The following is a 24,962-nucleotide window of genomic DNA, read 5'->3' on the forward strand; positions in this document are numbered from 1 at the left end:
GGATGGAGTAAAATATGGAGACAAATTGAAGTGTGATTTATTTTCGCGGAATGGATGTACAGGACTGAGCGGCGGTCATATTGTGTACCGCTATGCGGTACATCTAGTTTGAATTGTGTACGCCATTATAGTTATCAAGTCTGGTTTAGCCAGTTCCCTGATTATAGCAGAATATAGTTGTGGCAGCATACACTCCGCAAGCAGAAAGCTTTATTTACGTCCCTGGTGTAGCCTGCATTTTATAGCATAATTGTTAGCTAGGAAAAGTATGAACACAGGACAACATTAAAAACATACAGCATGGATTAATAATAAACTTTAGGACTACAGTTTTAACACTACAGTACATTACATAAGCAACGCCATTCCTTTAACACACTTGCTAATGAACGTCTCCTAGTTTTGTTTATGGTCTCTTCTGCACACTGCTGTAGATCACAGAGCGCTCCCCCTCTGGCTGGTCGGGAGAACTGCAGGGAGACATGACAGTCACAGAGATTAGCATAGCAGCTAACCAGTTACACATGTAAAGAAATGTGCATAGAGCAAAAGTGGCTAAATAAGTTAAAGAAGCAAAACATAACAAATAAATTACAATTATTAATGTTCTGAAAACTAAATCAAACTGATTATATTTCATAGAAACTATACAAATGCAAGACATGCTTTTTTTCTGTTCAGTTCTGTTCATGTACGTAACCAAACTGAAAGATACAGATGTATTGGTATTTTATGCTTCAGACTGATATTAATAAAATGAGGTACGGCACATACCTTTTTGCACCACCTGCCTTTTTGAACTGGACACTGGCATACTGGACATCATCTCCCTGAGCTCCTGCAGTCTGTGTGGAGCGTTTGGGCTGGACACTGGCATACAGGACGTCGTCCTCCTGAGCTCCTGCAGCCTGTGTGGAGCCGTGGGGCTGGATGGTGGAGTACTGGACATCATCCTCTGCTCCTCCTGCAGCATCAGCACCACTGGGGGGACCAGCAGCTCTGCTCTGACCGGACCTCTGGAAGTTAATGCTAGAGTACTGGACATCATCATCCTATAAGAATGAAAAAACCTCAGTGCTAGATCATTTGAGCATTTGACATGATCATGGACATGTTGACAAAAGTGGAGTCATTTTGAACGTCAAAACTTCCAGTCAAAATAGGGAGAAATCATGTCACCTGGTCGTCTTCACCTGATGTCCTGGTATTGTTTGTAGCCAACTGTTTAGATCGCCTGTACACAACAAATGAATACATATAAAGAGGACGATAAGAGGATCATTCGACATTGTGTTACTGTTGTGGAGTTTGGAGTTTATACTGCAGCACATTCTCTCATCTGATCTCACCTCCATCTGCATATGATACAGAGCAATCCCACAACTGCAGTGACCGCCACTCCAACCAGAACAGCTATCAATATGGTCTGGTCATGGCCCACAGCTGTGATTGGAAAGAAAACAGAAATCACAACAACCTTAGATTATGAATAATAGAGTTTCCTTTGTGGCCTTCTCTAGCTAAAGACAGAGAGATGAACGACTATAGTGAAAACAATGGCTGTGAAAAACGTTCACCATCATGAATGTAAATTATTTTGCAGATCGTTTATGGCTTACATTCTGTGTCAGTGGTTTAACAGATAAAAAGATGAGATAAGTACAGTATGTCTAATATAGTGAGACATAATTTGCAAGACTGGCAGGTGACCACAGAGACAATGAGGTAACAGTCAGAACTTCATACTTTAAAATACTCACATGAAACCTTGATTAACAGAGCAAGAGAGTCCTGTTGACCAATCATATTGACTGCTCGACAGAGATACTGTCCACTGTCCTCAGAACGGATCTTGCTGAAGGTGAGTGTGTTCTCCTTTCCTGACTCCAGTTCTACAGCTCCTCTCTTCTTGATCCAGGTGTATGTGTGTACTGGTGGGTCAGCTTCACTCATGCAGGTCAGAGTCACTCTAGTTCCCTCAGTTATTTCACCAGATGGAGCAGACACAACTCTTGTGTTCTTTGGAGGATCTGGATTAAATGACATAAGAAACAGTGAATTCTAGTATATGTTGTGTAATAGACTCAATAGCATACTCATTAATTATATCATTTGATTAAAAAGCACACAAGAAACATAATATATTCTTATTCTGTGACCAATTAAGAAAGTGAAATGCAATTTTGGACATCATGTCTATAGAGATATATTCCGCTTATCAATATAATTCTATGGAATTCAAAAACTTTGAAGCTCAATATCTCAGAACATTATTATTCGAAGGGGGCATGTTTAAAAGGACATTATGCAATCCTGTATTGTGATTAAAACCTTTGTGTAATTTAATGCTTAATGCACTTACACATGACGTGGAGTCTGTAAGGTGGAGAAGGATGACCCTCATGGCCTCTAACAGCACAGGTGTAGCTGCCCTCATCTTCATAACTGACTGGGTGGAGCTGCAGCTGGTTTTTGGTGATCTGCTTCTTCTCAACCGGACGTCCATATTTACTCCAGGTGAATGCAGGATTGGTACTAAGAGGACAGGTGTTGCCGCAGGTGAGATTCACATGATCTCCCTCTTTCACTTCTGTTCCTTTAGATGAACTAATGTGCAGATCTAGGAGTATGGATATATGTTTTATCATACTGAAGTGACTTGACAGAAAAAACATTGTAATATGTCTGTGCTCATGTTCATGATTTAAAAGAAAATATATTATATGTACCTGTGAGATGTACCTCAACTCCAGGTGTGCCTATCCATTTCTCAGTTTTATTGTTGGTGGTAATCCTGCAGTAGTACCGGTGCTGTGCATCTTCTTTGGTTACTCCAGTAATGGTTAAATAACACTGACGTGTCTTATCTCCACAGTCCACTTTGACCCTTTCTGTATAGTCTGTCTTGGTTGTCAAATCAACAGGAACTTCTTTGTTTTTATTAATCCAGAAAGCTTCTTTAACTGTAAGATCACTGGGGTAGGTGTAAGAGCAGGACATGGTGACTGATGATCCCTCCGGAGCACAGATGTGTGTGGGGCTGTAGGTGACTCCCCACTCTGCACCCAAACATCCTGCAACACAAACATTTAACATGGATGTTTGTCAGGTCCCAGGGACTTTTCAGCTACAGTTACTGCTTTTGGCCACTAGATGTCCTCATTTGCACCTTTTTTTGTAATTTTCGGAAATTTCCTGATTTTCTCGGCTCATGTGTTTGAGTGATTACACCTGTGATTGTTAATGAATCAGAGTATTTAAGGAGCATGTGTTTGTTAGTGCTTTTGCTGAGTTCTCCTGTGTGCCACCTGTATTGTAAGTGTACTCCTGGTTTGAATACTATTGAAAAGACTTTTGGTCATCAATTTCTCCCTCTTTGAGGTGTTTTTTGACTTTGGACTTTGTCTACTGCCCTCTGTTTTTGGATTTCTTTGCCTTTTTTTTCGACTAGATTGTCATTGCCAATACCTGTGATACTTTGCAACAATCCGCAAGAAAGTCTGTTTGCATGCCTGTTTTTGTGACTCAGTAAAGAGAACTCTGAATCTGACTCCTCTGCATTTTGGTTCATTCATTCATTCATTCATAACTAATTCCTGCTCTTAGTACATGCTACCTGTATAGCACAATCACTTTGAAATAACATGCATATTTGATGTAGGCCTAAGCCTTCTCAATTGCATTGGAATTACTTGATCAAATTGGGTTATCACCGCATGAATCAATTTTGTATACAGAAAGAGAAATACTGGACTAATTCGAGACATTTCATTCATGTGCAACCGATGTACACAATTAAATCAAGTAAATCCAGTGATTTATTGTTTTCAGTGTATGGGGACTATTTGTCAGGTGGTGCGTGATATCATTGTGCTGATGCGCCCATGGTATGTTTGAAACGTTCCTTGATTAGCCTATTACTATGGCAAGCCGATTGAGCATTTATTCTGATATCAGGCATAATTGTCATGTACATGTAAGCCATTTTTGTCAACTAGTTAACTAGTGAGCTATGTTTGTGTGAACTAGTTAACTAGTGAGGGCCAAAATATGCACACTAGTTAACTAGTGGGAGCCAAAAGGCTCACCAGTTAACTAGTGAACACATTTTAGCTTCACTAGTTAACTAGTGAGAGCCAGAAATGTCTACTAGTTAACTAGTAAAGGCCAAAATGCATACCAGTCAGCTAGTTGAAGGCTTTTGGGTCTCACAAGTTAACTAGTGACAGCCAAAAATGTGCACATGTTTACTAGTGAAGGCAAAACACCTCACTAGTTAACAAGTTGCAGTAGGTCAATGTCACTAGTTAACTAGTGAACCATAAATGGCTTACTAGCTAGCTAGGTGATGGCAGCAGGCTCACTAGTTAACTAGTTGATGCATCATTTGTCCAAACTAGATAACTAGTGAGGTCATAAATGTATACTAGTAAACTAGTTCAAGACAAAATTCACACTAGTCAACTAGTGGCGCAGAATTCAAATTAGGAGGCGGAGAATTCTGGAAATTGAGGCTTTCTATTGGCTCCCTATGTCCAAATAGAACATGACAACCAATCACAGTGCAGAATTTCACGAAATCCCACCCACAACATTTGCATGTGGCACACAAGTTAACATGCTGGCCAAAGGTACTCTAGCTAGTAAACTAGTGGCTTCAGTGTGACACTTACATGTAAACTAGTGAAGGCAGAACTGCTCACTAGTTAACTAGTGAAGACACACATGCCCACTAGTTAACTAGTGAGGTCTAAAAAGTGTCACTAGTTTACTAGTGTGCACCAAAACACCCACTAGTGAACTAGTGATGGCAATTTCCCAGGGGCGTAGATTTGCGTGGGGACCGAAGGACGTGTCCACACCAATATCAAATTACGACTGAAATGTCCCCACCAATATTCAGGTTGAAATGGGGAAAAAAGAGTTAAATAATTTCTCACTTCAGTGCTGCGGATCATCTTGTACAGATCTTGTAATGTGCAGTAGCCTATAAGGGGTAAATCGCGCCGATTTGAAGTTTACTTTACTTCACTACAAGCATGAAGTGCGTCCAAATTCACACATTCTTCTCTGTTGAACTCCTCGAGAAGTAGGCTACACATCACACATGTGTCACATGAAAGAGCCTTTTCTCAGCTTTTAAACGGTGCTAGCTAGCCACTGTTTTCTGTGATGTACAGTTCGTGAGAAAAATAACTTCAAGAGATTTAATAATTATTCTCTGCGCCCATCTCCACATCCATTCGTCTCGGTGGAATATCGTAGGCCTACACACTCTTCACGCAACACATGACAAACCATATATCAGAATAAACAGCAGACCTACCGAACACAAAGGTGTAATGCATTCCCGTGTATAGTTAGCTGTTCCAGAGTAATCCGGTTTTTAAATAAATTATAGAAAAATTCAACATGGTCTTTCGGCCATGGTCTTTCGGCATTTCTTAAAAATGAGCTGTGCTTACATCGCCTAGATATCTGTAAATATTACAATCAGAGAATATACAGGCAGCTCACGGTTAAGAGTTTGTCAATGTAGCCTTAATGATTTCTTTTCACAAAATGCTAAGCATGCATGTATTTAAGTTTCTTAAAACTGAGCTGTGCTTAAATAGGCATGATTTCATAACAGACCAAATAGAAAATAAATGTTAAATATAGCCTAAATATCTGTAGCCTACATAAAATCAGATTATGTAGGCTACACAGTGTAGTTAGATCAAGTTGAACAGTAGCACATTTTAATCATGGATATAGTTGGACAGTAGCACATTTTAATCATTTTATCTATAGTGGCTGGTGACAGAGTTGAGTGTTTTTTTTTTTTTTTTTCGGGGGGGTTGTTAGTGGGTAGTGTCCCCACCAAAGCTCAGACCAAACATACGCCCTTGCAATTTCCATTCGACTAGTTACCTAGTGAGGTGCAAAAAGTGTCACTAGTTTACTAGTGTGCCCCAAAATGCCCACTAGTTAACTAGTGAAGGCCATTTCAGCCCCACTAGTTAACTAGTGAGTTGCCAAAATGGTCACTTGTTAACATGTAAAGGCCAAAATACCCACTAGTTTACTAGTGAGGGTGTTGTGGGCCTTACTAGTTAATAAGTGGCATGCATATTTTGTTCACTAGTTAACTAGTTACACCTAAAAACACAAACAAGCTGACCGTTTTTGTCCACTAGTTAACTAGTGGAACAATTTAAGTCTCACTAGTTTACATGTGTGGCGGTGAAGCAGCTCACTAGTTAACTAGTGCGCACAAGACACACACTAGTGGCTGTTTTTGGAGCTATCTAGTTCACTAGTAATGCAAAAGGTACTCTTACTAGTTAACTAGTGACAAATTGGCCTTCACTAGTTAACTAGTTGACATGTTTGGCCTTACTAGTTCACTAGTAATGGAACAGGACATGCTCACTAGTTAACTAGTGAGCATATCTGCATTATAATGCCTTTTACTAGCTTATAGAGGGCATTTTGAGCCTTACATGTTACTGTAGCTAGTGAGGACAAAACACTGTCCATAATGAACTAGCATGAGAAAAAATGTCCCTCACACTAGTAAACTAGTGGAATTTGAATAAATACACAAACGGCTGGCATTTTGTGCAACTAGTTAACTAGTGGGACGTAACATTGGCCACTAGTTAACTAGTGAGCAATGTTGCACTTGCATGCAAATGAAGAAGGCGGAACAAGGATTTTGATTGGTCCATTTAGGACTCAGAAACCTAGAAAACATGGCTGACTTCGTCCAGGCTGTTCTAAGAGCAAACTTTTATAAACTAAGATCGTTTGAGCATAAAAATATGTTTTGATAACATGTCCAGTGAAAAAATTGTGGTGTATTGCTGTAATCTTCGTTAAGTTAATGTCTACAATCTTTAGTTTTTCAGTTATTAGTCTGAAAATCGCGATAAAACTGGAAGCATTTGTATATGGTTGCCTAGCAACAAAACGTTTCAGTAACATGAATATTGATGATAGCATTGTTGATGTGGCAAGACTAGCTCAAGTGGTTAAGCAGCTTGAGATCATGTGGGAGACCAGGGTTCAATTCCTTATAAGTGCATGAAGTTTTTTTCTTGATCTTTGAGCTTTTAACACAACGGACACAACGGACAAACTGAGAAAGTCATTTGTCCCCAGGGCCATTGAACTGTTTAATGCCTCACTTAAGGGAAGAGGAGAGATAGACTTCTCTGCATAGTCTGTCTGCCTCTTCACCCCCTCCATGTTTGGTACTGTCTGTCCACTAGCCACTTGTACCACTGTCTTTATGCCTCACTGTTTGCGTGCTATATTAGCACATTAGCACATATGCATAACCCCCCCCCCTCCATGCCACAGCCGAACTGTGGCCACACTTATACATTTTCTTAAATAGTTAAATATATAGATATATAGACTTTACTTTACTCTACTTCTGCATTGTTGCACTGTTGGACTTACTCATTTGCACTGTTGGACTTATCACCATGACCACTACCACTATCACCATTGCACTACCACCATGACACTCATTCGCACAGAGCACCTTAGAGCACCTTACCATATCTTACTATGCACAGAGAATCACAGGCTCAGTCCCTGCCTCAGCCATTGCAAGCGCCTCTGATTGATTAATCACCACTATGTGGATACTGTTTTTAGAATTACTTAGATTAAGTGTTAGTTAGTATAATTTGTATTTTTGTAATTTGTATTTTAGTATATTTTTATATATTGTATTAAGTGTTAGTTAGTATAATTTGTATTTTAGTATATTTAGCATATTCTTTATCTTCTACTGTCCTTATTGCTTAGTTGTGTTTTTATATTGTATACTTTAATTACTCTTTCTGATGTTAAATAATGTGTTTGTGTTGTATGTATGCTGCTGAGACCTTGAATTTCCCCTAGGGATCAATAAAGTATCTATCTATCTATCTATCCATCTAATTACTTTTGAAACCATGTGCAGTTAATGTGTACAATCTTTTGTTTTTCAGTTATTAATCAGAAAAGCGTGACTGAATGGATACATTTATGTCTATGGTTGCCTAGCAACAATAAACAAAGAATAATATTAAAATCGATCCCTTGAATCTTTGGTGTGGATCACTAAGAGCTCACTTGTTAAAGCATGGTGTTTCCCTGTTATTATTAAAAACTATTTTGACAGAATATGAGATACTGCATACTGCAGGCTTTGCTTTACTATCTATACTGAAGTACCGTTGCAGAGCAGTGTGTCACTTTAGCCACTAGGGGCACCCATCAGGACCTGATCGCGAGGCTATGAACAGTAAATTTACATTTAGACTGGGTGGGATTCTTACATAATACCCAATAGGAGTCTTCTACCCACCCTCTCATTAGAATTTGCATAATAGCCGTTTCAGGCACTAGTTAACTAGTGAGCTGCTTCACTGCCACACATGCAAACTAGTGAGACTTCAATTGTTCCACTAGTTAACTAGTGGACAAAAACGGTCAGCTTGTTTCTCTTTTTAGGTGTAACTAGTTAACTAGTGAACAAAATATACATGCCACTAGTTAACTAGTAAGGCCCACAACACCCTCACTAGTAAACTAGTGGGTATTTTGGCCTTTACATGTTAACAAGTGACCATTTTGGCATCTCATTAGTTAACTAGTGGGGCTGAAATGGCCTTCACTAGTTAATTAGTGGGCGTTTTGGAGCACACTAGTGACACTTTTTGCACCTCACTAGTAAAGTCAAATGGAAATTGCCATCACTAGTTCACTAGTGGGTGTTTTGGTGCACACTAGTAAACTAGTGACACTTTTTAGACCTCACTAGTTAACTAGTGGGCATGTGTGTCTTCACTAGTTAACTAGTGAGCAGTTCTGCCTTCACTAGTTTACATGTAAGTGTTACATTGAAGCCTCTAGTTTACTAGTTAAAGTTCCTTTGGCCAGCATGTTACCTTGTGTGCCACATGCAAATGTTGTGGGTGGGATTTTGTGAAATTCTGCGCTGTGATGTCATGTTCTATTTGGACATAGGGAGCCAATAGAAAGCCTCAATTTTCAGAGTTCTCCGCCTCCTAATTTGAATTCTGCGCCACTAGCTGACTAGTGTGAATTTAGGCTTCAACTAGTTTACTAGTATACATTTATGACCCCACTAGCAGTGTTGGGGAGTAACGGAATACATGTACCGGCGTTACGTATTCAGAATACAAATTATGAGTAACTGTATTCCGATACAGTTACAAGTTAAATAGTTGGTATTTAGAATACAGTTACATTGTTGAAATCAATGGATTACATGACGATACTTATCTGTTTCATAAGTTTGTTCACTCTCTAAATAAATTAAGGCAACTCCATTTCCCAGAAGCTCCTGAAAGCTATGATGAAATTGTTTGCATGTTTAAATCCAAGCCCTGCTGTCTTGCACTAGCCTCAAAATGCAGCCAGCGCGCATTATGGACGCGTCATCGGAGACCCTGAAATGACTGTTTGCACAGCAAATTGAGTAAAGTAAATTGAGTAAACTCCTGTTCCTCACTGATCGTGGTTCCTGATGTCTGTTCAAAGGATATTTTCCCAAGTGTTGATTTTGACCTAATAAAACCAATCTCTATAATAGGCACTGCATTCTAAGTTTTTTATTCTAACTTAAATTAGCTTTATAGATTATTATTTTTTCTAGATCTACATTTACATTTTAAAATTTATTATATGGTGCAGCCTCTGAAGAATTATTCTTGCGAGTAGGCCTAGCATATTTTAACGTGCGGTTTTTGATTGTCATTACGCGATAGTTCATTTTGAAAGCACTGATATACAGTAGCCTAGCCCATAGTGTTTACATTTACAGGTCATTTGCGTTCCACCTGTCATATGCGCCCCTCACTTGTAGCCTACTGGGTTGATGCCACCGAAAAATCTCACAGGCACACCTTAATTAGGGTAGAGTACAGTTGAGACATGTGTACAGTTGAGACACCTTAAATATCTTGCTTGCACAAGCAATTTGAACGACACAAGTATCTCCCATCCAAGGATATCGGCAAATGTTTTTTTTCCAAAGTAAGAATTTCACTTCACCATGCACCTTTGACAATGAATAGCTCATTACACTTATGTTACTGTTAAACGTAACTGGTATCATTACAAACATTATTCTGTGTCCTAAAAACTGGCATATTTTATTGCATTGTGTCATGTAAGGTCGTTGCAAAATCTAGAGAAATGTGTGAGGTGGTCAGCGGGGGACAATTGAGACACACATTGGATCGATAATTTCTGGCTACGCCCTTAAAGTAGCCTATTTATTTGTTTATTTTAAGTAGCCTAGTCGCCTGCTGTAGTTTTAATGGTTACCTTGCTATTTTAAAGTTGTATCAGGTAGCTTAGTTGACTTTACATTCTCCTATGTGAGCCTAACACTTCAGTCATTTGGAACAGAAGAACACACCAGAATAGGCCTGTTGGCTAGTAGGCCTAAACAGGATTTGATGGCCGCATTCCTACACTTATAAAATGCAATTCAATGCAGAAGTAATCTAAGTATTCAGAATACGTTACTCAGATTGAGTAACGTAACGTAATACGTTACCGATTACATTTTTGGGCATGTATTCTGTATTCTGTAACGGAATACGTTTTGAAAGTAACCCTCCCAACACTGCTCACTAGTTAACTAGTTTGGACAAAGGATGCATCAACTAGTTAACTAGTGAGCCTGCTGCCATCACCTAGCTAGCTAGTAAGCCATTTATGGTTCACTAGTTAACTAATGACATTGACCTACTCCAACTAGTTAACACTAGTAAACATGTGCACATTTTTGGCTGTCACTAGTTAACTAGTGAGACCCAAAAGCCTTCAACTAGCTGACTGGTATGCATTTTGGCCTTTATTAGTTAACTAATGGACATTTCTGGCTCTCACTAGTTAACTAGTGAAGCTAATATGTGTTCACTAGTTAACTAGTGGGCATTTATGCTGTCACTAGTTAACTAGTGTGCACAAACATGGCTCACTAGTTAACTAGTTGACAAAAATGGCTTGCATGTTGGCCTGATATCAAGATATCAGAATAAATGCTCAAGCGGCTGGCCAAATTACATAGAAGTTAACAAGTGGGAATTTGACATTCAGTAGTCTGCTAGTAAACATTTTTGTACCTTACTAGTTGACTAGTAAAATATAGAAGTCTTTAAACTAGTTAACTAGTGCACATTTCAGTGTCCACTAGTTAACTAGTGAACATGCTGAGCATTACTAGTTAACAAGTAAGATATGAAACATATGAACTAGTTAACTAGAGAGAATTTGGGCTTACTAGTTAACTAGTGAGCATTTTGGCTGTCACTAGTTAACTAGTTCACACAGAAATGGCTCACTAGTTAACTAGTGGAAAGAAATGGCTTGCATGTACATGACAATTATGCCTGATATCAAGATATCTGAATAAATGCTCAATCGGCTTGCCATATATTACTCCAGAATGAGAGTATAGCTCCATGTCAAATCAGCCTAGAAAATCGACACGTGTCATTCTCTGTTAGTCTTATTACCCTTTGTAACTTGAGAAGAGACAAGTTTTATATAGGACAATTACTGGAAATCCTAGTCACTTTTAAGTGTGATGCTAGCAGGCAAGATGCTAATGGTCTAATCCGATTCAATGATCTATGCTAGGCTGGAGCTAAAAGCCAGACTCCGAGAACGGTTGGATGAACTGGAGAGAGATCAATTGTTTAACCCAAGCGGAGGTGAAAAATGAGTGGACTATCCCTTTGATCTGACTACTCATGCTGGGCAACTATTGGTTATTATTCATTTGATTGACTCACACATTTTTCTCAATGTAAAGACAAAATGATTAGTCTTTTCCAAGACTCAACAGGGCTTCTTCTCAGGGAGAAAAGGGATAAGTTTGTAACATAAACAAACATGCGAAAACTGAACAGTCCAATCAGTAGACCAGCTATCCAATTAGGCTACTTTGTTGTCAGTATCTCCAGGCTTCAAGTGTTGCTGACAGCTGAAGCAGCAAGAGACAGAAAGAGGTAGAGCTGATGGAGAGGAACTCTAAAAGGGTGGTGGTAGCATTGTAGCTAAGGAGCTGGGTTAGCATGCAGTAGCCCGAAAACATGTGGGCTTAATAGCCGACTTCCACCATTGTACCCTTGAGCAAGACACTTAACCCGAAGTAGCTCTGGGGACAGTGGCCCTTGAAATATAATTGGCATCTGTCACTTTGGATAAATGAGAGTCTTAGTGCTAAATTAATACATGAGATGGCAGCAACTAGCATGCTGTGGCAGTTAGTGCAGAGGCAACAGCTGACATGGACAAACAAAGATTACTTAGAATTAGGGCAGATTGATGCTTTTGTATGTTATTGAAATGAGATAAAAGTCTTTCATTTTTGAACTATTTGCACCCTCAACCAGCCTCACAAAGACCCCCCCCCCCCCCCCCCCCCCCCCACACACACACACACACACACACAAAGACACACAGACAGCGCTTTCAGATATAACCTCCGGAGTATATGAGGAGGTTTGTCAAACGATGGTCCTACCCTTTGGATGATTCAGATATGATGCTAACCTGCGGACCTAATACTGACCTTATACGGACGTATGTTTGAACGACATACACACACATTACAGAATCTCTGTGTGGTTGTCGAGTGAGGGGTGGGGGCTTGTAGAGTTCACAAGATGCGAGACATGACGCAGAATATATGCGGCCGCTGCCTGTCACAGCTGCTTTTTGTTTACAAAATGTAGCCTATGCATTATGTAGGCTAAAGAAGAGAAATCTATTGTGCATAGGCTAATACTTGAAGTAGGCTAGTCATGTAAGTGCGCACTTGAAATTGACCTAGCCTACAGTATTTGTATGTGTAACTTGTAGTTAACAAGTTGCAGTAGGTCAATGTCACTAGTTAACTAGTGAACCATAAATGGCTTACTAGCTAGCTAGGTGATGGCAGCAGGCTCACTAGTTAACTAGTTGATGCATCATTTGTCCAAACTAGATAACTAGTGAGGTCATAAATGTATACTAGTAAACTAGTTCAAGACAAAATTCACACTAGTCAACTAGTGGCGCAGAATTCAAATTAGGAGGCGGAGAATTCTGGAAATTGAGGCTTTCTATTGGCTCCCTATGTCCAAATAGAACATGACAACCAATCACAGTGCAGAATTTCACGAAATCCCACCCACAACATTTGCATGTGGCACACAAGTTAACATGCTGGCCAAAGGTACTCTAGCTAGTAAACTAGTGGCTTCAGTGTGACACTTACATGTAAACTAGTGAAGGCAGAACTGCTCACTAGTTAACTAGTGAAGACACACATGCCCACTAGTTAACTAGTGAGGTCTAAAAAGTGTCACTAGTTTACTAGTGTGCACCAAAACACCCACTAGTGAACTAGTGATGGCAATTTCCCAGGGGCGTAGATTTGCGTGGGGACCGAAGGACGTGTCCACACCAATATCAAATTACGACTGAAATGTCCCCACCAATATTCAGGTTGAAATGGGGAAAAAAGAGTTAAATAATTTCTCACTTCAGTGCTGCGGATCATCTTGTACAGATCTTGTAATGTGCAGTAGCCTATAAGGGGTAAATCGCGCCGATTTGAAGTTTACTTTACTTCACTACAAGCATGAAGTGCGTCCAAATTCACACATTCTTCTCTGTTGAACTCCTCGAGAAGTAGGCTACACATCACACATGTGTCACATGAAAGAGCCTTTTCTCAGCTTTTAAACGGTGCTAGCTAGCCACTGTTTTCTGTGATGTACAGTTCGTGAGAAAAATAACTTCAAGAGATTTAATAATTATTCTCTGCGCCCATCTCCACATCCATTCGTCTCGGTGGAATATCGTAGGCCTACACACTCTTCACGCAACACATGACAAACCATATATCAGAATAAACAGCAGACCTACCGAACACAAAGGTGTAATGCATTCCCGTGTATAGTTAGCTGTTCCAGAGTAATCCGGTTTTTAAATAAATTATAGAAAAATTCAACATGGTCTTTCGGCCATGGTCTTTCGGCATTTCTTAAAAATGAGCTGTGCTTACATCGCCTAGATATCTGTAAATATTACAATCAGAGAATATACAGGCAGCTCACGGTTAAGAGTTTGTCAATGTAGCCTTAATGATTTCTTTTCACAAAATGCTAAGCATGCATGTATTTAAGTTTCTTAAAACTGAGCTGTGCTTAAATAGGCATGATTTCATAACAGACCAAATAGAAAATAAATGTTAAATATAGCCTAAATATCTGTAGCCTACATAAAATCAGATTATGTAGGCTACACAGTGTAGTTAGATCAAGTTGAACAGTAGCACATTTTAATCATGGATATAGTTGGACAGTAGCACATTTTAATCATTTTATCTATAGTGGCTGGTGACAGAGTTGAGTGTTTTTTTTTTTTTTTTTCGGGGGGGTTGTTAGTGGGTAGTGTCCCCACCAAAGCTCAGACCAAACATACGCCCTTGCAATTTCCATTCGACTAGTTACCTAGTGAGGTGCAAAAAGTGTCACTAGTTTACTAGTGTGCCCCAAAATGCCCACTAGTTAACTAGTGAAGGCCATTTCAGCCCCACTAGTTAACTAGTGAGTTGCCAAAATGGTCACTTGTTAACATGTAAAGGCCAAAATACCCACTAGTTTACTAGTGAGGGTGTTGTGGGCCTTACTAGTTAATAAGTGGCATGCATATTTTGTTCACTAGTTAACTAGTTACACCTAAAAACACAAACAAGCTGACCGTTTTTGTCCACTAGTTAACTAGTGGAACAATTTAAGTCTCACTAGTTTACATGTGTGGCGGTGAAGCAGCTCACTAGTTAACTAGTGCGCACAAGACACACACTAGTGGCTGTTTTTGGAGCTATCTAGTTCACTAGTAATGCAAAAGGTACTCTTACTAGTTAACTAGTGACAAATTGGCCTTCACTAGTTAACTAGTTGACATGTTTGGCCTTACTAGTTCACTAGTAATGGAACAGGACATGCTCACTAGTTAACTAGTGAGCATATCTGCATTATAATGCCTTTTACTAGCTTATAGAGGGCATTTTGAGCCTTACATGTTACTGTAGCTAGTGAGGACAAAACACTGTCCATAATGAACTAGCATGAGAAAAAATGTCCCTCACACTAGTAAACTAGTGGAATTTGAATAAATACACAAACGGCTGGCATTTTGTGCAACTAGTTAACTAGTGGGACGTAACATTGGCCACTAGTTAACTAGTGAGCAATGTTGCACTTGCATGCAAATGAAGAAGGCGGAACAAGGATTTTGATTGGTCCATTTAGGACTCAGAAACCTAGAAAACATGGCTGACTTCGTCCAGGCTGTTCTAAGAGCAAACTTTTATAAACTAAGATCGTTTGAGCATAAAAATATGTTTTGATAACATGTCCAGTGAAAAAATTGTGGTGTATTGCTGTAATCTTCGTTAAGTTAATGTCTACAATCTTTAGTTTTTCAGTTATTAGTCTGAAAATCGCGATAAAACTGGAAGCATTTGTATATGGTTGCCTAGCAACAAAACGTTTCAGTAACATGAATATTGATGATAGCATTGTTGATGTGGCAAGACTAGCTCAAGTGGTTAAGCAGCTTGAGATCATGTGGGAGACCAGGGTTCAATTCCTTATAAGTGCATGAAGTTTTTTTCTTGATCTTTGAGCTTTTAACACAACGGACACAACGGACAAACTGAGAAAGTCATTTGTCCCCAGGGCCATTGAACTGTTTAATGCCTCACTTAAGGGAAGAGGAGAGATAGACTTCTCTGCATAGTCTGTCTGCCTCTTCACCCCCTCCATGTTTGGTACTGTCTGTCCACTAGCCACTTGTACCACTGTCTTTATGCCTCACTGTTTGCGTGCTATATTAGCACATTAGCACATATGCATAACCCCCCCCCCTCCATGCCACAGCCGAACTGTGGCCACACTTATACATTTTCTTAAATAGTTAAATATATAGATATATAGACTTTACTTTACTCTACTTCTGCATTGTTGCACTGTTGGACTTACTCATTTGCACTGTTGGACTTATCACCATGACCACTACCACTATCACCATTGCACTACCACCATGACACTCATTCGCACAGAGCACCTTAGAGCACCTTACCATATCTTACTATGCACAGAGAATCACAGGCTCAGTCCCTGCCTCAGCCATTGCAAGCGCCTCTGATTGATTAATCACCACTATGTGGATACTGTTTTTAGAATTACTTAGATTAAGTGTTAGTTAGTATAATTTGTATTTTTGTAATTTGTATTTTAGTATATTTTTATATATTGTATTAAGTGTTAGTTAGTATAATTTGTATTTTAGTATATTTAGCATATTCTTTATCTTCTACTGTCCTTATTGCTTAGTTGTGTTTTTATATTGTATACTTTAATTACTCTTTCTGATGTTAAATAATGTGTTTGTGTTGTATGTATGCTGCTGAGACCTTGAATTTCCCCTAGGGATCAATAAAGTATCTATCTATCTATCTATCCATCTAATTACTTTTGAAACCATGTGCAGTTAATGTGTACAATCTTTTGTTTTTCAGTTATTAATCAGAAAAGCGTGACTGAATGGATACATTTATGTCTATGGTTGCCTAGCAACAATAAACAAAGAATAATATTAAAATCGATCCCTTGAATCTTTGGTGTGGATCACTAAGAGCTCACTTGTTAAAGCATGGTGTTTCCCTGTTATTATTAAAAACTATTTTGACAGAATATGAGATACTGCATACTGCAGGCTTTGCTTTACTATCTATACTGAAGTACCGTTGCAGAGCAGTGTGTCACTTTAGCCACTAGGGGCACCCATCAGGACCTGATCGCGAGGCTATGAACAGTAAATTTACATTTAGACTGGGTGGGATTCTTACATAATACCCAATAGGAGTCTTCTACCCACCCTCTCATTAGAATTTGCATAATAGCCGTTTCAGGCACTAGTTAACTAGTGAGCTGCTTCACTGCCACACATGCAAACTAGTGAGACTTCAATTGTTCCACTAGTTAACTAGTGGACAAAAACGGTCAGCTTGTTTCTCTTTTTAGGTGTAACTAGTTAACTAGTGAACAAAATATACATGCCACTAGTTAACTAGTAAGGCCCACAACACCCTCACTAGTAAACTAGTGGGTATTTTGGCCTTTACATGTTAACAAGTGACCATTTTGGCATCTCATTAGTTAACTAGTGGGGCTGAAATGGCCTTCACTAGTTAATTAGTGGGCGTTTTGGAGCACACTAGTGACACTTTTTGCACCTCACTAGTAAAGTCAAATGGAAATTGCCATCACTAGTTCACTAGTGGGTGTTTTGGTGCACACTAGTAAACTAGTGACACTTTTTAGACCTCACTAGTTAACTAGTGGGCATGTGTGTCTTCACTAGTTAACTAGTGAGCAGTTCTGCCTTCACTAGTTTACATGTAAGTGTTACATTGAAGCCTCTAGTTTACTAGTTAAAGTTCCTTTGGCCAGCATGTTACCTTGTGTGCCACATGCAAATGTTGTGGGTGGGATTTTGTGAAATTCTGCGCTGTGATGTCATGTTCTATTTGGACATAGGGAGCCAATAGAAAGCCTCAATTTTCAGAGTTCTCCGCCTCCTAATTTGAATTCTGCGCCACTAGCTGACTAGTGTGAATTTAGGCTTCAACTAGTTTACTAGTATACATTTATGACCCCACTAGCAGTGTTGGGGAGTAACGGAATACATGTACCGGCGTTACGTATTCAGAATACAAATTATGAGTAACTGTATTCCGATACAGTTACAAGTTAAATAGTTGGTATTTAGAATACAGTTACATTGTTGAAATCAATGGATTACATGACGATACTTATCTGTTTCATAAGTTTGTTCACTCTCTAAATAAATTAAGGCAACTCCATTTCCCAGAAGCTCCTGAAAGCTATGATGAAATTGTTTGCATGTTTAAATCCAAGCCCTGCTGTCTTGCACTAGCCTCAAAATGCAGCCAGCGCGCATTATGGACGCGTCATCGGAGACCCTGAAATGACTGTTTGCACAGCAAATTGAGTAAAGTAAATTGAGTAAACTCCTGTTCCTCACTGATCGTGGTTCCTGATGTCTGTTCAAAGGATATTTTCCCAAGTGTTGATTTTGACCTAATAAAACCAATCTCTATAATAGGCACTGCATTCTAAGTTTTTTATTCTAACTTAAATTAGCTTTATAGATTATTATTTTTTCTAGATCTACATTTACATTTTAAAATTTATTATATGGTGCAGCCTCTGAAGAATTATTCTTGCGAGTAGGCCTAGCATATTTTAACGTGCGGTTTTTGATTGTCATTACGCGATAGTTCATTTTGAAAGCACTGATATACAGTAGCCTAGCCCATAGTGTTTACATTTACAGGTCATTTGCGTTCCACCTGTCATATGCGCCCCTCACTTGTAGCCTACTGGGTTGATGCCACCGAAAAATCTCACAGGCACACCTTAATTAGGGTAGAGTACAGTTGAGACATGTGTACAGTTGAGACACCTTAAATATCTTGCTTGCACAAGCAATTTGAACGACACAAGTATCTCCCATCCAAGGATATCGGCAAATGTTTTTTTTCCAAAGTAAGAATTTCACTTCACCATGCACCTTTGACAATGAATAGCTCATTACACTTATGTTACTGTTAAACGTAACTGGTATCATTACAAACATTATTCTGTGTCCTAAAAACTGGCATATTTTATTGCATTGTGTCATGTAAGGTCGTTGCAAAATCTAGAGAAATGTGTGAGGTGGTCAGCGGGGGACAATTGAGACACACATTGGATCGATAATTTCTGGCTACGCCCTTAAAGTAGCCTATTTATTTGTTTATTTTAAGTAGCCTAGTCGCCTGCTGTAGTTTTAATGGTTACCTTGCTATTTTAAAGTTGTATCAGGTAGCTTAGTTGACTTTACATTCTCCTATGTGAGCCTAACACTTCAGTCATTTGGAACAGAAGAACACACCAGAATAGGCCTGTTGGCTAGTAGGCCTAAACAGGATTTGATGGCCGCATTCCTACACTTATAAAATGCAATTCAATGCAGAAGTAATCTAAGTATTCAGAATACGTTACTCAGATTGAGTAACGTAACGTAATACGTTACCGATTACATTTTTGGGCATGTATTCTGTATTCTGTAACGGAATACGTTTTGAAAGTAACCCTCCCAACACTGCTCACTAGTTAACTAGTTTGGACAAAGGATGCATCAACTAGTTAACTAGTGAGCCTGCTGCCATCACCTAGCTAGCTAGTAAGCCATTTATGGTTCACTAGTTAACTAATGACATTGACCTACTCCAACTAGTTAACACTAGTAAACATGTGCACATTTTTGGCTGTCACTAGTTAACTAGTGAGACCCAAAAGCCTTCAACTAGCTGACTGGTATGCATTTTGGCCTTTATTAGTTAACTAATGGACATTTCTGGCTCTCACTAGTTAACTAGTGAAGCTAATATGTGTTCACTAGTTAACTAGTGGGCATTTATGCTGTCACTAGTTAACTAGTGTGCACAAACATGGCTCACTAGTTAACTAGTTGACAAAAATGGCTTGCATGTTGGCCTGATATCAAGATATCAGAATAAATGCTCAAGCGGCTGGCCAAATTACATAGAAGTTAACAAGTGGGAATTTGACATTCAGTAGTCTGCTAGTAAACATTTTTGTACCTTACTAGTTGACTAGTAAAATATAGAAGTCTTTAAACTAGTTAACTAGTGCACATTTCAGTGTCCACTAGTTAACTAGTGAACATGCTGAGCATTACTAGTTAACAAGTAAGATATGAAACATATGAACTAGTTAACTAGAGAGAATTTGGGCTTACTAGTTAACTAGTGAGCATTTTGGCTGTCACTAGTTAACTAGTTCACACAGAAATGGCTCACTAGTTAACTAGTGGAAAGAAATGGCTTGCATGTACATGACAATTATGCCTGATATCAAGATATCTGAATAAATGCTCAATCGGCTTGCCATATATTACTCCAGAATGAGAGTATAGCTCCATGTCAAATCAGCCTAGAAAATCGACACGTGTCATTCTCTGTTAGTCTTATTACCCTTTGTAACTTGAGAAGAGACAAGTTTTATATAGGACAATTACTGGAAATCCTAGTCACTTTTAAGTGTGATGCTAGCAGGCAAGATGCTAATGGTCTAATCCGATTCAATGATCTATGCTAGGCTGGAGCTAAAAGCCAGACTCCGAGAACGGTTGGATGAACTGGAGAGAGATCAATTGTTTAACCCAAGCGGAGGTGAAAAATGAGTGGACTATCCCTTTGATCTGACTACTCATGCTGGGCAACTATTGGTTATTATTCATTTGATTGACTCACACATTTTTCTCAATGTAAAGACAAAATGATTAGTCTTTTCCAAGACTCAACAGGGCTTCTTCTCAGGGAGAAAAGGGATAAGTTTGTAACATAAACAAACATGCGAAAACTGAACAGTCCAATCAGTAGACCAGCTATCCAATTAGGCTACTTTGTTGTCAGTATCTCCAGGCTTCAAGTGTTGCTGACAGCTGAAGCAGCAAGAGACAGAAAGAGGTAGAGCTGATGGAGAGGAACTCTAAAAGGGTGGTGGTAGCATTGTAGCTAAGGAGCTGGGTTAGCATGCAGTAGCCCGAAAACATGTGGGCTTAATAGCCGACTTCCACCATTGTACCCTTGAGCAAGACACTTAACCCGAAGTAGCTCTGGGGACAGTGGCCCTTGAAATATAATTGGCATCTGTCACTTTGGATAAATGAGAGTAGTCTTAGTGCTAAATTAATACATGAGATGGCAGCAACTAGCATGCTGTGGCAGTTAGTGCAGAGGCAACAGCTGACATGGACAAACAAAGATTACTTAGAATTAGGGCAGATTGATGCTTTTGTATGTTATTGAAATGAGATAAAAGTCTTTCATTTTTGAACTATTTGCACCCTCAACCAGCCTCACAAAGACCCCCCCCCCCCCCCACACACACACACACACACACACAAAGACACACAGACAGCGCTTTCAGATATAACCTCCGGAGTATATGAGGAGGTTTGTCAAACGATGGTCCTACCCTTTGGATGATTCAGATATGATGCTAACCTGCGGACCTAATACTGACCTTATACGGACGTATGTTTGAACGACATACACACACATTACAGAATCTCTGTGTGGTTGTCGAGTGAGGGGTGGGGGCTTGTAGAGTTCACAAGATGCGAGACATGACGCAGAATATATGCGGCCGCTGCCTGTCACAGCTGCTTTTTGTTTACAAAATGTAGCCTATGCATTATGTAGGCTAAAGAAGAGAAATCTATTGTGCATAGGCTAATACTTGAAGTAGGCTAGTCATGTAAGTGCGCACTTGAAATTGACCTAGCCTACAGTATTTGTATGTGTAACGTTATGTACCAGAATTAGCTATAGAACCCCAAATCTGGTTTGCGTTGGAGAGAGAGAGCATGCATAAACTTTATGGTAGGCTACCAGCCAATTCAGTAGGCTAACTCAAGACTTCAAGATCATACAAGGTTTTTAAGCAACAAACAAAATACTAACATTAATAACAGTGAAGTTGTTCGTTTTTTCATGGTTTATTTTTTCCAAAGGCATCCTCTCCCCATGTGTAGCATTTACGTAAGGAGCTTGGAACAAAGTTGGGTTTTCTTCGTTTTAATTTTCTCTAGGCATATATGCTCAGCAAATATCAGCGAGCTCAGCAGGTCATGAAGGCTATCAATGAACAGAAAACCGTGTTGGCTAACAATTTATTAAATACTCCTGTTATTGTCGTCAACGACGTCGCTATAGGCTACTGCCTTTTCAGCGCCTTCTGCTTATGATGATTCAGTCTTCTGAATTCGTTTGTCCTTGCCATGCAGTTGTAGGCTAACGTGTCTCTAACGTTCCCTTCAGGTGTTCTATCAAAATGTTGTATGCCCTCATAGACAGTAGCTCCGTGATGTCTGCATCTTTCCAGGTCGGAGATTTTCTGGACAGCACTATGCCACTCCATCATAACACTGCCATTTAAGTCAGTTAACCACATGGACGCACGAAAGAAACGTCACCAACACGCCCTCTCACTAGGTGTGATTTTAACCGCATGTTCTACTCCTCGTTCAGACACAGCACATTTACATAATATCCGGAGGAAATACTAGGGGTGGAGTAGTATAAACACCGGGTGAATTCGGACTTCCATATGACCGGTTATGTCGTTCAGATATACGGCCCCACCGGTTAACATCGGCAGAACCTCCGGTCTTACACGTATATCTGAAAGCGCTTACACTCTCCATCTTTCTCTTGCGAGAGAGAAGCCTCATTTAATGAAAAAAAAATCTTCTTTTTCAATTACTACATCTTTTACATTAAGCGTCTAAATCCCAAAACTATAAACATTGCTGAGAGATGCTTCAATCACACAAACAACTGATACTATATTCTGCATGCACGTTACATATCATCATTTTTTCTGTCTGACATGTAACATGGGCACTGGTCTTTATTGGTTCCATCATTGATAGAAAATGCAAACACACAGAGAGACAGAGTGTGTGTGTGTGTGAGAGAGAGAGAGGCACACTTTTTTCCTAAAATTAAAAAAGCGGAAGTTTATGTCTCTCTACATCAACGACGTCGCTATAGGCTACTGCCTTTTCAGCGCCTTCTGCTTATGATGATTCAGTCTTCTGAATCGCTTTTACAATAAGCGTCTAAATCTCAAAACTATAAACATTGCTGAGAGATGCTTCAATCACACAAACAACTGATACTATATTCTGCATGCACGTTACATATCATTTTTCTTTCTCTCTGACATGTAACATGGGCACTGGTCTTTACTGGTGCCATCATTGATAGCAAATGCAAACACACAGAGAGACAGAGAGAGAGAGAGTGTGTGTGTGTGTGAGAGAGAGAGAGAGAGAGAGAGAGACAGTGTGTGTGTGTGTGTGTGTGAGAGAGGCACACTTTTTCCTAAAATTAAAAAAGCGGAAGTTTATGTCTCTCTACCGTACATCTTTTACACCAAGTCTTTGTACTCAAAACCCAAAACTAAAAAAAATGTATATTGCTTAGATGTTTTGATTAATTTTGATCTAATGTCAGATATTCAGTTGTGTGACAGGAAGTTGCTACTTACGAGGAATCACGATCAATAGGAGCAGGGAAAGAAACTGTGACGTTTGTGTCATCTTCGGGCCAGTTAGCTGTGAAATGCAAACATTCCATAACACAGTAAATTTAATGCAGAATACTGTTTAAACAAAGCCATGATGCCAATATGTATTTGCTTTAGACAAATAGAAAAGCACTCTGTAAAAAATAATAATTGTACAGTGTAGTTACCGTGTCTAGCTGCTGTTGAATGGCGTCCTGTCTTGTCAGGAAAAGAAGAACACTAAAGCAGCACTGAGCTCTGGTGCAGCAGCTAGCAGCACATGTGGTTTTAACACAGTTAAATATACTGGACTATCTGCGGCCAGACTGTCTGATGTCATGCTAGTGTCCCATCTTCCTCATTTAGGTTGTGCAAAACCCCACTCTGCAGTTACAGTAGATCATCTTCATTTGTAATATACTGTATGGGGCTAACAATAAGTAGGTACTAAAGTATTTTTTTTATTTATATTTTGTTGTTGTAGTATTCAATTCAGATTGTCTTTCATATCAGATGACACAAATCTCACATTTTGTGTGTGTGTGTGTGTGTGTCAGAGAGTGAGAGAGGGAGAGAGACAAAAAGAGATCTAGATGACATGCCACATTGGAGTTTAATGAAAGTCTATTTAGATTAACTATGAAGGTCATGCTCTACAAATCCTAAAACAGCTTGAGTGTCTATGTCAGCGGTTCTCAGTACTTTCACAATAAATACCACCATTTTCACCAAGAAACAAGCCTTCAATCTTCATCTTTTCACATAGATCTCCAGCCTGGCGGGCCATCCTATATCATTGAAATGTATAGTCTGGAATCGAACCATTCACCTCGCTTAATCCAAGGGGCGGCTTAATCCAAGACGCACCCTAGCGGCGGCAAATTAATTTGCTCAGCCTGTACGTCTAGTATCAAACCATAGGAATTTCTATTGGCTGACGCCGTGGACCTCATCCAATCACATCGCTCTATTTTGTTAGAGAGTCTTAAGGCGGGCTTAACAGGATAACGACAGTCCTGCGACGGTGAACAACAAGGAAGGTGGTTATGGCGAACTAAGAGCGGTTGTTTGAATCGGCGTTGGCATCAACTTTGGAGGAGTTGGACTTGTGCTTTTCTTTGAGAGTAGAGCAACACAATGCACTTAAGTCATTCCTTTCGAAGAAGGATGTATTTGCCGTTTTGCCGACCGGATACGGATATGGTCGTAGCGCTGGCCTATTGCATGCCTAGGCAGTTTGAAAGACAATTCTCTGCCCGCCCCTTGGATTAAGCGAGGTGAATGGTTCGATTCCAGACTATACATTTCAATGATATAGGATGGCCCGCCAGGCTACAACTTTAGCTCACATCCTCCGAAATGACAAGTGAACAGCAGCCCTTTAACTGTAGAAGTTAACTGTACTGCACAGTCTCTTGTATATGTTTGCCACATGCAAGAAGAGTTCAACAGAGAGATGTTAGCAGATCATGAAAAATGGTGAGCAATGTACCCCAAAGTTGGATGATTTCTGCATTGTTAGTTACCAATCGCTCGAATGAAAAGATATTCAGCCTAACATTAGATCACATTTGTTTGGCTGTAGCAAATGTCTGTAAACGTCAACGTCTACAGGCCTATCATGAGCCTAATGATAATATTTTTTAAAATAATAAACAACATGCCTTTTCTTTTGGAAATGGCACATCAAGTAAGACAAAATAAGCTAGCTTTCAT

At 39.5% G+C, this 24,962-nt stretch overlaps 1 protein-coding gene and 1 pseudogene across 1 annotated transcript; one reads left to right on the top strand and one right to left on the bottom strand.

Annotated features, from left to right (window-relative positions):
- LOC143123348 (uncharacterized) overlaps positions 1–24,962 on the top strand; it is a 685,973-nt pseudogene that overhangs the window by 401,033 nt on the left and 259,978 nt on the right.
- Positions 66–23,501, bottom strand: LOC143123453 (B-cell receptor CD22-like). Its single transcript, XM_076284897.1, has 9 exons — positions 23,435–23,501; positions 23,229–23,295; positions 2,730–3,074; positions 2,363–2,620; positions 1,761–2,030; positions 1,350–1,443; positions 1,180–1,234; positions 775–1,052; positions 66–470 (listed from the first exon to the last, which is right to left on the bottom strand). The coding sequence occupies exons 2-9, from the start codon at positions 23,278–23,280 to the stop codon at positions 407–409; spliced, it is 1,416 nt and encodes a 471-aa protein (XP_076141012.1). The 5' UTR covers positions 23,281–23,295; positions 23,435–23,501; the 3' UTR covers positions 66–406.

Source organism: Alosa pseudoharengus, unplaced genomic scaffold (genome assembly GCF_046254945.1).
Source record: "Alosa pseudoharengus isolate Yale_2024_CS ecotype anadromous, Long Island Sound unplaced genomic scaffold, YU_APseudo_1.1 YU_APseudo_1.1_scf_1, whole genome shotgun sequence".
NCBI lineage: Eukaryota > Metazoa > Chordata > Actinopteri > Clupeiformes > Clupeidae > Alosa > Alosa pseudoharengus.

Excerpts from the sequence above, each read along its gene's own strand:
- LOC143123453 (XM_076284897.1), bottom strand. The coding sequence starts at position 23,280 with ATGACACAAACGTCACAGTTTCTTTCCCTGCTCCTATTGATCGTGATT. Across the intron at positions 2,621-2,729 it reads AGTTGAGGTACATCTCACAG|ATCTGCACATTAGTTCATCT; the intron begins GTACATATAATA and ends CCATACTCCTAG. Across the intron at positions 2,031-2,362 it reads TTACAGACTCCACGTCATGT|ATCCTCCAAAGAACACAAGA; the intron begins GTAAGTGCATTA and ends CATTTAATCCAG.